Raw genomic sequence first — 12,746 nt, forward strand, 5'->3', positions numbered from 1 at the left:
CACATATTTGAACCTTATCAAAACCATGTGGGATATGGGTCAGTCTTGTTGGCTAAAGGTGAACATTTTTCTGCTTCCTTCCCTCATCAGGTAGAGTCTGGACCTAAATTTAAGATAATCTTGCCTTCAAGCACAAAGCTTTCCCTACTGCAATGCAGGTGTTACGAGCAGCTGCTGAAATAAAAGAGCGTTATGCTCTGCAACTCAGTCCTTTCCCAAGCACAGCTTAGTTAGGGCTGGGAAGGAGTAACAGCCTACAAAGCAGCGTGATATCACACATGGCTCTTCCCCTCTGCGCTTGCGCAGAGGAGGAATTAAACTCTCCGGAAAGACGCCTGGGACTCTGAGTTTGCGCAGACGCAGAGCTTCCTCAAGGCGGAACTGGGGCGACCTCGGCTCCTGCAACCTAAACACCCGGGGAGAAAGGAAGGTGGCAGACAAGCAGCGGTGCGCATGCGCGGGCACTTCTCTCCGGTGAAGGGTTGAGAGTCGGACCCGGGCGGTCAGCTGGGCTGAGAGCGGAGGAGGGTCAGGATGGACGAGGACGTGCTGACCACCCTGAAGATCCTCATCATCGGCGAGAGTGGCGTGGGCAAGTCCAGGTGAGGCGAGTCTCCGGGCCGTGACGAGGGCGGCGGGGCTCTTTCTGCCTCCGTGGCCGCTGTCTGCTGGGCCGCGACGGGAACGGTAAAGGCGGCGGCCCGCGCGGGCTGGGCTGGGGCGGACTCCGCTGCTTCTCCCCGGCCTCTCGGCCGCGCGGTCCTGCGGCCCTTGCTCCCCGCCGCGCCCCACGCCCCCCGGCGCCCGCCGGGTTCCCGGCCTGTGCCAGGCCCGACTTGTCTGGATCGCTTCTCCTCCTGTCGCTCCGAATAAACAATTCCGAAGGCCTCGGCTCGGCCGGCCGGTTCGCTGCCGACGAGCCTAGGGCGTGGCGGGCGGGTTTGGGCCCGAGTGAGGCCGAGCGCGAAGCCCGGTCTCGGTCCCCGGGGTCCAGGCTCGCTGTCACCCACCCCGCGAGTTGAGTTGTAACTTTAGTACTCCGGTTTTTGTCAGGCTTTATCTGAATACGTAAGGTTCTGCATAGGAAGTTTCGCGACGCCTTAGGTCACATTCCTGGCCTATTTTGGAGTACCCCGTTGCCACTTCTCTGTTTCTTTATGAGTCAGCTGTGAAAGAACGCCTTGGTCTTCTGACCCCTTGAGTAATTCGTCCTAGTCGAAAATGCTAGTTGAAGCTGCCGACCACCTTTGAGAATAAACTGTTATTGTTACTTCGCGTTCTGCCACATCGTCTGGAGGTAAAAGAACAAAGTAGTATTTTGACTCTGTCTTGAGGGAAAATACTAATTGACAGTAAGTTTGAGTTGAGAGTCAGGTAAGGCTCAGTGGGTGTTGCAAGCGGGGTGTGATTTCATTCAAGCCTTAGAACAAAGTTCTCCGAGTAAGTTATCCTTGCCATCTAATGATTATCATCATAACTGGGTTATATTCTAGGCTGCCTTGACTTTTAAGCAATATTCAAATTCTTGGAGCTGTAAATCCATGTTTTTTTTTAGCTATGCCTCCTGCTAACCTTATCGTTCAAATCACTTCCTAAAGTTTTCCTTTTTAGATGCTTAAGGATTTGAAATTTTATTCTGTAGTATGTTCTGCAATTTTATGTATTTTTAAAGTGTGGCAGTGTATTTTCTAATTTTCCTCATTTAACGTTCACAGTGTATGTTGAAGTGTACATAACAAGGAATAAATTAATAAATCTATGGACTAGCAAAATAGTATGGGGTGTGTGTGTGTATGTATTATTTAAAGGTTTGAATATTTTTCATGATCACCATCTATTTGGGGGTTAAAAAGTTAGTTAATATATTGAACATTGTCTTAAAAGAAATTTTATAGCCTCATGACCTTTTTTTTTTCCTTGAGATGGGACTCTCATTTAGGATAAGGCATATGAAATTGCTGTTTTTGAACTCAAGAATGGTTAAATGTCATTTCGTACAGTTCAACCCAATACAAGTTTGGTTGGCCCTTTTTCTAAATGTATTGAATGGATGACTCTTGAGGCCCTATTAAAAATTTCTGGAAGGTTACTTGGAGTGTTTACATAATTGAGGTTCTTCCTCTAGCATAAAATCTGTTAAATGGATTTACTGGTTTCTTTAGTTCTCTCCCCTCAGACAAACTTGTTTGGATCTAATCTCCAAGCTTTTCTAAGTCCTTAATGGTGAATTCTCACCTGCTTACTGCAAAATTCTAATGCCTTTAACTCCTCTTTTCAAGAAAGGATTGTGTTTAGGGAAAAAGTTGGCATCTGTCTATATATCTATCTAGATGTAGATATACTAGACATGCATTATTGGTGTATGTGATATATGGAAAACACCCTTGAACACTTTCTGGATGAGAATAAATGACTCTGCTAAAATAGAAGCCTATGCTTTTTAAAGTGAGTTAGTTTAAAAACATTTGTCATGGATATAATCTTAAAGGGTTGCTCTGACCAATAAGTTTCTATGATCCAGAATTAGTAGAAGTCCAATATCACTTGTATTGTTGCACGACAAAGGATATCTTTTTTTAAATTTAATTAATTTATTTTTGTTTAAATCCAAATTAGTCAACATAGGTGTAATAATGATTTCAGGGATAGAATTTAGTGATTCATCACTTACTTATAACACCCAGTGTTCATCCCAACAAGTGTCCTCCTTAATGCCCCTTGCCCATTTAGCCCATCCCCCCTCTCACCCAACATCCCTCCAGCAACCCTCAGTTTGTTCTCTCTATTTTAGAGTCTCTTCTGTTTTCATATTATTTATGCTTTCCTTCCCTTATGTTCATCTGTTTTGTAACGACAAAGGCTGTCTTAACTAATTCAAATTAGTGGGTTATTTTTCCAGTTTATTTCAGACTGTTGGAGTGTAATGAGCACGTGTGATAGCAGCCAGGAGATCAGGATTATGAAACTGGTGTTGCCACTTGTGTGACCTTGTGTGTGATACTTGAACACTCTAGGCCTTCATTTCTTCATTTGAAAAATGAGGTTTGAATGGAAATCCGTCAAACCTGAACTAATATTAAATGTATGAGGTTCTTTGATTCTGTGGCTCAAAGTAGCAAAGTGTGGAGACTGGAAGGGATTATAGAGACTTTTATTATCTAAATTGCTGTCTCTTCAATACCCCTTATGTCCCCATCCTTTTTGGCCAATTTCATTTGTAAATTATAAACTTGGTCTCCTCTCAGTGATATGGTCGTAGTTACTCCTTCCATTTATAGCTCTGCATGGAGGGTATTTTGCTCCTTTAACTTTGAAAATATGAAAGCTTAAATATACATCCTGTAGAGCTTTGGTTCTTAATCATTTTCTGCTTGTGGATTCTTTAAAAAAATCTAATAGAGAAATGGACTCTCTGCTTAGAAAAAAGCAAAACATAGAGTTTAGAGTGCATTTCCAACTAACAGTGTACCCCTGGCTAAGCTCTGCTTATATTAAAATGAGTCGCTTTGTAAAATATCAGTTCCCGGTCTTTCCTGACAAAGTACCATTAATGACAAGGGTTTTTTAAGGATTAGCAATTATGTAAGAAGAACTGCTGGCTGAGGTGTGTGGCATATTATTGATGTTCAATAAATAATAGCCAATACCTTTGTTACTATTTGTATTGCTCTGGTATTATGATTACTAGTACAACTCTACAACGTTCTTATGTTTTTGTAATAATATTTTCTATGGTGATTGAGTATGGATACGTACGTTTTCCATTCTAAAATTATGAGTAACTAAATTTCTAGTGAAATCTTAACTTTTATTAATTTAAAATTTAATGTGGAGGAGAGAAGGAAGTTTTTACAAGTGTATTTTTTTAAGATTCTTGTTAGTGCTGTGACCTAACTCATCTTGGAAGTAAGTAAAAAACAGTTACAGTCAAGAGAGTTCAGTGTTAAAGTAGAAAAATCTATAATTTATTTCACTTTTGTGGTGCTGGTTTTATGCTAAACACAAGAGAGCAAAACCAAGAAAGGGAGAGTTAATCCTTTGGATACAATTAATGACACCGGATTTTTGAATACCAAAAGGCCATTATGTGTTCCATTATACTCTGGACCAAAAAAAAAAAAAAAAATCTAGCAGCAATAATTACAACCTATAGAAATATTCGTAATTTTTTTTTTGCAATTCAAACATCTGATGCTATTTTCTTGATTTTATTCATGCATACAGGTGAATAGAACAGTTTAGTCCTATTATAGGAGATAATGTGAGGGAAGATTAATTTTATAAATCTAGGGCTTTAAGAAAAGCTTAGATTTTATTTTTGAAGAGCTTTTAATAACTGGCACTTCACCTTACCTTAAATAAATAATTCTGGGAGATATAAAATCTTAGAGTACTCTTAATGCTGTTTTTTTTTTCTTTCATCTCTTTCCTTCTAGTTTCTTTACTGTTTCCTGGATTTAGTCCTTATCTCTCACCATAACCATGCCAGTTGTCTTCTGTTGATTTTCTTGCCTTTTTTTTTCTGACATTAAATTTTCCCTACCATTTTCAAAATATAGAACATTTCTTGCCATTCTTTTTTTTAAAAAAGCTTTCAATAGCTCCCTGTTGCCTACTTGATTTCATACACCCTACTTAGCATTTGCCAGAATATACCTCCTCTGGCTCTGGTATACCTACCCTCACTTTTTGCTAGATATTTTCTTCCCACTGAGATAGTAGATCCTACAACTTTTTACAAAATGATAGATTTTCTCACCTTTCTGTTTTACTTGAATTCAGAGGAATACACATCAGACTTAAATAAAACATTAATTTGTTGTATTCCAAGAGACATATTTTTCCCCCTTTTGTACACGTCACAGTATAATATGTTGCTGATACTATTTTCTCAGAAGGACATATCAGTACAGTTCAAAACCCAAGCCAAAACACAGTCCAAATCTTTTCACCCTTGGGAATTATGTAGGGAAGCATGGGGAGTATATTAAGTAAACTACTTTGCTCTTGGGATTCTTTTATTGCCTTTTTAATAATTTAATTCCTCTGTATATACCTGCACTGAGGCAGTATTTGTGAGAATAGACCTATAACAGCTATTCTTGTCTGTGTCTTAATTTGTGACAAAATAGAATACTCATAAATATTCAGCAAATGGTTAAGGAGAAAGAGAAATTTCTAATCTGTCTTTTTAACATCTCTTTTAGCCTGCTCTTGAGGTTCACAGATGATACTTTTGATCCAGAACTTGCAGCAACGATAGGTAAGCCTATATTTAAAAATTCAGTAGAAATGCCACATATTTTCTTGCCTTTAGTCTGTTTTATCTAAATCCTTCCACCCTTTATCTCACCACCCCATTGCTTCCATGTCTGTTGAACTCCTCTTTATCTTTCAAGGCTTAACTTGGTTTCGTTAAGTTTCTGGAGCCTTTGTAGGTCTCACCAAGCAAAACTAACTTATTTGTTGGTTCATGGCACTTTGTTAATACTGTGGATATTATGATTATCTGGACACACATTTCTTTCTTGTACTATGGATTGTCTTTTATTTAGCAGCATACAATTACCTAAATATTTATTGTATGCCAGGCATTGTCCTGAGAGGTCGGGTTATAATGATGAATAATGCAGACTTGCTGTCTATGGTCATGGATCTAACAGTATCACCTAATAGTAGAGTGTGTCACCTTGTTAGCATTTGCTACAGTATCCTGCATATATGCTGAATTCAACATGTTTGTTGATATTAGTTGTTAAAGATTCTTAGAAGCAGTAATACCTAAATGCCTTTTAAAAATGGAACTTAGATTGCCTGAAAGTGGTTTGCTACACTAGCTTACAAGAATACATGAGAAGATAGAGCTAAATATTTTAGTGTGTCACCTGTTTAGGGAATAGATGACAATAGAAAAGTATCAAGAGACAGCTTGTAGTATGTGAAACCCGCTGAGTCAGAGCAGGGTAGTAGTTGGCTCTGCCTTGAACCAGTTGTCTAGACCTTGAGGAAGTCTTTTAACTTCAGTATTTTCGGGGAAATAATACAATTTTCTTACAGCTCTAAAATTACATGATCTGATAAATAGAATGTAGTAAATACAATCCTAGTATTATTATTAGGGAAAATAAGAGTTTCTCTTAACTGGCTTTATTTGTTTTCATTTATTGTGTGTGTGGATTTATTTTTGTTTCCTTTTTTTTCAAATGTTAAATAATTTCATACTTAGAGAAAAATTATAAAAATAGTACAAGAATTTTTGCACATCCCCAAACATTAATATTTATGCTTTAAACATATGCTTTATTATTCCTCTACATACACACATCAGTATTGTTTTTTTTTTAATTGAGAATAAATTTGCAGACATGATTAACCTCTAAATACTTTAATGTTTATTTCCTAAATGAACATGGATACAATTCTACTCTATACAGACAGATTTCATTAATGTCTCCCTAATGTCTTATTTAGCAAAAGAAAAAAAAATGGTTTCTGGTCCAGGATCCAGTCCAGGATCACACACAGTTTAGTTGTCATTTTTTTTCTGTGTCTTAATCTGAGCAGTTCTTCAGTCTTTCTTTGTCTTTCATGGCCTTGACATTTTTGGAGTACATACAGGTTAGTTACACTGTAGAATATCTTTCGATTGCATTTGTCCAATGTATCCTCATGGTTAGATTCAGGTTATGTATTTTTGACAGAAATTCTACAAAGTGCTTCTCAGAGTGTGGTGTGTATTTGTACCATTCCGGTGATGGGACTTTGGTTACTTAAGGTGATACATGCCAAATTTCTCTACTATGAAGTGTCATTCTGTCATTCTAATTATGGTGGTTATCAAACGGTAGTTTTTCAAATTCCATCATTCCATCTACATTTCTTAGAATTCTGTAAGGAAGACGTCTCTTTTTTTGTTTCTTACTACCAATATGCACTTATAGTGCCTCTAAATGTTTAGTAAATTACACCAGGCATTACTTAGCTTTTGTGTGGTATATTAACATTTACAGCTTTACTTTTATGTGTGTGAAAAGGAATCATTTAAAACACTAGCAATTTAGGGACACCAGGGTGGCTCAATTTGTTAAGCATCGAACTTCGGATCAGGTCATGATCTCACAATTCATGAGTTTGAGCTCTGCATCAGGCTGTGTGGTGACAGCTCAGCCTGGAGCCTGCTTCGGATTCTGTGTCTCCCTCTCTCTCTGCCCCTCCCTGGGTCATACTCTTGTCTCTCTCTCAAAAATAAAATAAAAACATTAAAAAAATTTTACACACTAGTAATTTAAAATCCATTTTAATTTGGCTTTGATATATTATTTTTTCTTTTAAAAAGTTAGTAGTAAAACTTCATTTCACTCAGAACATGCCTACCAATGGATAGTGAGGAGAAGAGCAGTAACTGGCAGGAAAATACATTTGTCTAAGGTTAAAATTTTACTGAGGGAATGATTGATATATAATATAAAGCCATCTGGCCTCATTTCAAACCCAAATGGAATCTGAGGAGACTGATAAATCATGTCTTGTCCTTATTATTAAAAAGGCTTTGTCTCCTTTAAAACCAAATACCGAGATTGGGGCATACTGATAAGGATATACATAATTTGTTCAAATGGGCCCTGGGTCTTCAAAAGTATCTTTTACAGGGGCGCCTGGGTGGCTTAGTCGGTTGAGCGTCCGACTTTCGCTTAGGTCATGATCTCGCGGTTCGTGGGTTCGAGCCCCGCGTCGGGCTCTGTGCTGACTGCCAGCTCAGAGCCTGGAGCCTGTTTCAGTCTGTGACTCCCTCTCTCTCTGACCCTCCCCTGCTCGCGCTGTCTCTCTCTCTCTTTCCTAGAAATAAATAAAACATTAAAAAAAATTTAAAAAAAAAGTATCTTTTACATTTAGTTATCAGATTATTTTCTGCCTTAGGTTATAACTGATGTACACATGAGGTTTTAAAATAAAAACAGTTGGCTCAGTTGCTGTAATAGCCTTGTAAAAAAGTAGCATTTTGTGGAAAGTCCGTATTTTATCAGTAAAATAGGTAAGGAAAGCATACTTTTATCTTTCAGTAATATGGTGAGACACTCAAGTTTTTGTCTTGTAAAAATAGTTTTTTGACATCCTTGTTGGGTTTTGAGTCTGAGAGTGGTACAATAAAGTTGGCGGTTTCTTTTTTTTCCTTTCTGGCAGTTGGCCACAATAACAACAGGAGGGAAAAACTAAAACACAAACCCTGTATTCCACTAAACTAGAAGAGAGCTAAAATCCCTAGGCCACAAAGTAGGTGGAATGAGTGCCAAAAGCAGTGAGAATAAGCAGGCTGCATGTGGGAAGAAGTAGAGCGCCGATGCCACAGCTCCAGAGCTTGAAACCAGCAAGAGAGGCTTCATGAAACCCAGAGGCCCACCCTGAGATGCAAAACCAAAATCCCTTGTTTGCAAAAGCAACATGGGTTTTTACAGCTAATGGCAGGACTTTCCCTGCCCCTGGTTTGAGTCTAAGAAGTTGGGGAGATGAAGCCTGTCTCTGTAGCAGTGGGGAAGAGAGGTCTTTGCATTCAGAAAACCTCAGGGCTGCCTATATCCAGTGGTTGTTGAGAAGTAAAAAAACAAAACGATTCTCAGATAAAATCCTGAATCAAGACAGAGTTTTGCTGGTCAAGAACAGGAGCCACTATGGCCTTCTGCATTAACCTCTACAGATAACTTGTCCAAAAATACCTCAGCCTCCTTTAAAGATGAATTAACAAAAGGATTTCAGCTGAAGGCCACTCCTACCATTCAAGAATCATAAAGAAAGAAAGTAGCAGAAAAGCAAGGACAGATAAAGAAAACTTAACAGAAAAAATGGAGATGGGAGATGAAAATCATATCCAACCATTTTGTTACAAATTTAAAACACTTTTTGGAAGTTTTTACCACTGAGAGCACGAAGCAGTGATATGAGAGGTCAGGGAAGAGAGAGTGTAGCTGCATGAAAAAATGCAGTGTAAGCTGATTGAGCAGAAAGAAATATAAGGTAAGAAAATAAAACCATCACTGAAATGAGGGTGAAATTAGAAGGATCACAAGGGACAGTAGAGACTGTGGAAAGCAAAATAAAAGACATAGAAGCTAGAAATGGAAAAAGTGGGTGGAATTTACCAAAGTGAATAAAAATGTTAAAACACATTAAAATGATGTGGAAGTCAGAAAAGGAGATTCAGCATATGTATATTTGAATCTTAGAAGAAATAGAATGCGGCAATAGATATAAAGGTATAACCCAAGGTAATTATTTCTGACATAAAAATAAATATACACACACATAAAATTGTAAGACTATTTTGAACAGGTTTTTTGTTTGCTACATGGGGGTATTGGGGAAAAAAGGCATAAAGATTCTTTTTCTGCTATAGCAAGGCCATACGATAGTACTTAATTGGCTGCATAAATAGAACTGATTGAAATTTAAGCATGGAGACTAGATCCTTGTAGAAATTAGTTATACTAATTTTATATAATTTGATTAAATGGGCAAAATTTGCTTCATGTTAAAGTTTTATTTTTAGATTTAATTTTTTAAGTTTTTGTTTTTTAATTTACTCTTGTTTTAGGTAACTTACCTTTGAGTAGAAAAAGTGCTTTATGTAAAACTTTTTATAAAATAAAAAATATTAGAAAATTTAAAATGAATTTTCTACTTAATACAGCTCACAAACTGTTCCTTAATCTGATTATAAGGCGTAATTGCTAAAATATGTGAAAATGGTTTGAGGGTTGATACATTTCAATTTAGACAAATTTTGGTTGTTACTGGTTGACTTAGGTCAGTGATTCTTATTACTTCCCTTGGTAAGCTTTTAAAAATATTAATGAGCATGCTTTCATATGACCTATGTTTGGCTTCTAAGCAGAAGAGGCCAAGTCTGTTCCATCCACAAGTTACTTTATAGTTTGGGCTCACTTAACAAAATGACAATTTATTTAAAATAGTGACTTCATACATCTTGTTTAATGCCATAACACAAACTTGTTAAATTATTTGGAAATACTAGGTTGTTGGAAGAAAAATGTAACTATTCTGTTTCATGTCATTTCATTCAATTAGACATTTTATTTGTAATAAAGCAATAAAAATGGCTCTAGCGTTTCTGTATTTAGAATCATGACAGGTGGTCTTCATCATATGTAAATAATTTTTCTTCTCTTTTACTTGGGAGAGATTATGACTTTTTCATATGCCTTTTCAGCTTTCATTAATGGTTAATAGACTTTTTAATACTGAGGGGTCCTTGCTTTCCTAGATAGGTCTTCACTCATATTGTTTGACATATGTCTGGATTCTGTTGACTAATAGTTTATGATTTTTACGTCTGTTTTTATACACAAGATAGTCTTTTATTTCTTTTTAAATGTTTTTATTTCTGAGAGAGAGAGCGAGCAAGAGAGAGAGCGAGAGACAGAGCTTGAGAAGGGGAGGGTCAGAGAGAGGGAGAGAATCTGAAGCAGGCTCCAGGCTCTGAGCTAGCTGTCAGCACAGAGCCCGACGTGGGGCTCGAACCCATGAACCTTGAGATCATGACCTGAGCCGAAGTCAGATGCTAGATGCTCAACTGACTGAGCCACCCAGGTGCCCTGATAGTCTTTGTATCTTTATTTTTTTTTTTTAACAGGATTTTATATTAAAGTTCTGGTTTATAAAATGAAGAAGTTTTCTGTCTTTTAAAAAAGTCTTTATTAGCTTCTGTCTTTTAAAAAAAGGAACTATCTTTTCTGTAGAGGTTACATTTTACCTGTGAGTCAATCTGATCCTTCTTTTAGGATTCTAACCTCTTCCAGTTTTCTGTTTCTTAGGACAGCCTGGGGAGTGGAACTGAGAAAGCCTCCCAGCATATCTCTTAAGTTGATTGTTTATGCTTCTCCTTCATTTCTAAACTTGTATGTTTTTGTAGTCTGTCTTTTCTTAAGGAATATATTTATTTAATTGTTTGAGAAATTTCTTCATTTTTTTCCTTCTTCCTACTTTTCTTTTGGTTTATTTTGTTTCTTTTTTTTAATGTTTTTAAAAATTTTTTATTTCTGAGAGAGAGAGAGCGAGAGAGACAGCGACAGCGACAGCAACAGCATGAGCAGGGGAGGGCCAGAGAGAGAGGGAGATACGGAATCTGAAACAGGCTCCGGGCTCTGAGCTGGCTGTCAGCACAGAGCCCGACGCGGGGCTCAAACCCACCAACCGCAAGATCATGACCTGAGCTGAAGTTGGACGCTTAACCAACTGAGCCACCCAGATGCCCCTATTTTGTTAGTTTCTTAAGATGAGTATTAAGTTCTCTTCTTTTTAGTCCTTATTTAATAAAGATAACCTTAGGGGCGCCTGGGTGGCTTAGTCGGTTAAGCGTCCAACTTTCGCTTAGGTCATGATCTCGCGGTTCGTGGGTTTGAGCCCCGTGTCGGGCTCTAGGCTGACTGCCAGCTCAGAGCCCGGAGCCTGTTTCAGAGTCTGTGACTCCCTCTCTGTCTGACCCTCCCCTGCTCATGCTGTCTCTCTCTCTCTCTCCTAGAAATAAATAAAACATTAAAAAAAAAAAATAACCTTAAAGAACAAGTTTGCTGTGTCCCATAGGTTTTAGTAGGGTGTGTTACTTTTTCATTGCCCTCTAGATAGTTTTGATTTTTCAGTTTAGCTTTCTTTGAACATTTGAAGATTTTTTTATTTTTACTTTTTAAGTAGGCCTCATGCCCAGTACAGAGCCTAATGTGTGGTTTGAACTCACCACCCTGAGATCAGGACCTGAGCTAAGATCAAGAGTCGGATGCTTAACTGATTGAGCCACCCAGGTGCCCCAAACATTGGAATTCTTGATTTAGGGATGTGTTTCCTAATTTCCAGGCTCTTTTGTTGTCATTTTATTTCTTATTTATTGGATAATGATACTCCTTTGGAGTAAGATCATCCAACCTTCAGCCAGCCTCATGTCCATCAGCAGGAGTCAAGTTGGGGTCTCGGAATTCAGCCTGTTTCTCTGATAAGACTTCCTCTATCTCCCTCCCCACCAAGTTTAAAAAACTTGCTATTGCTTTTTGCCATAAAACCATTATATTGTTTCTCCCTCTCTAAGGAGTCATCACAAAAAGCCCTGGCCTCCCAGGTTATTCTTCATCTCCCAGACTTTAATCTTCATGTGGTTTTGTCCATAATCATTTCTCATCCTTAGCTTCCACTCTTAACACATATTTACTCTATCTTCTGAGTAGCAGAACACTTATTTCATTGTTGATACTTTTAAAGTTGTTTGTAAACTCAAATTTAGAGATCTAGGGCCTCATAATCTTGTTCTCCATTGGATCCTTAAAGCTCTTATAGTATTCTCTTGATACAGGCTTCCCAAGATGTTCTCCACCCTCCCTCCCACCAAAAACCTAAAAGCCAGTTAAAGCAGGAAGTTGTATATTCCTTGTTGAGAAGGGAGAAGTTGACTTAAAGAGGTTTACCTCCTCCCTATCTAGACTTCACCTTCTAGACCTCAGCAAGAGAGCTGAGACTAAACTCAGCCTTCTAACTTGGTAATCTTTTAATCACAGCATAGTAATACAGAAATAAAAAGGACCAAACACAGATTTGAGCAGAAAGCCAAAAATGTTAAGCGTAAGAAGGAAGCAACAGAATTAAAATACATCAGTTAATTAAATGTGAATAGGTCCAGTCCTCCTAATAATTCATGTTGTCAGATGCAGTTGAAGAATACTTAAATAATGAAAGGTTGAAGATAAAGG

The 12,746-nt window shown here is 37.9% G+C and overlaps 1 protein-coding gene across 1 annotated transcript in view; it reads left to right on the plus strand.

The window, feature by feature from the left end:
- Nucleotides 1-361: 361 nt before the first annotated feature.
- Nucleotides 362-12,746, plus strand: part of RAB18 (RAB18, member RAS oncogene family) — a 34,578-nt gene continuing 22,193 nt past the window's right edge. Inside the window, exons 1-2 of the mRNA XM_039254763.1 lie at nt 362-602; nt 5,208-5,263. Of these exons, the coding sequence (XP_039110694.1) occupies nt 535-602; nt 5,208-5,263 (124 nt within the window). The 5' untranslated portion in view covers nt 362-534. The remainder of the gene's footprint in view (nt 603-5,207; nt 5,264-12,746) is intronic.

This window comes from Hyaena hyaena, unplaced genomic scaffold, assembly GCF_003009895.1.
Source record: "Hyaena hyaena isolate Hyena2069 unplaced genomic scaffold, ASM300989v1 scaffold_498, whole genome shotgun sequence".
NCBI classification, from domain to species: Eukaryota; Metazoa; Chordata; class Mammalia; order Carnivora; family Hyaenidae; genus Hyaena; species Hyaena hyaena.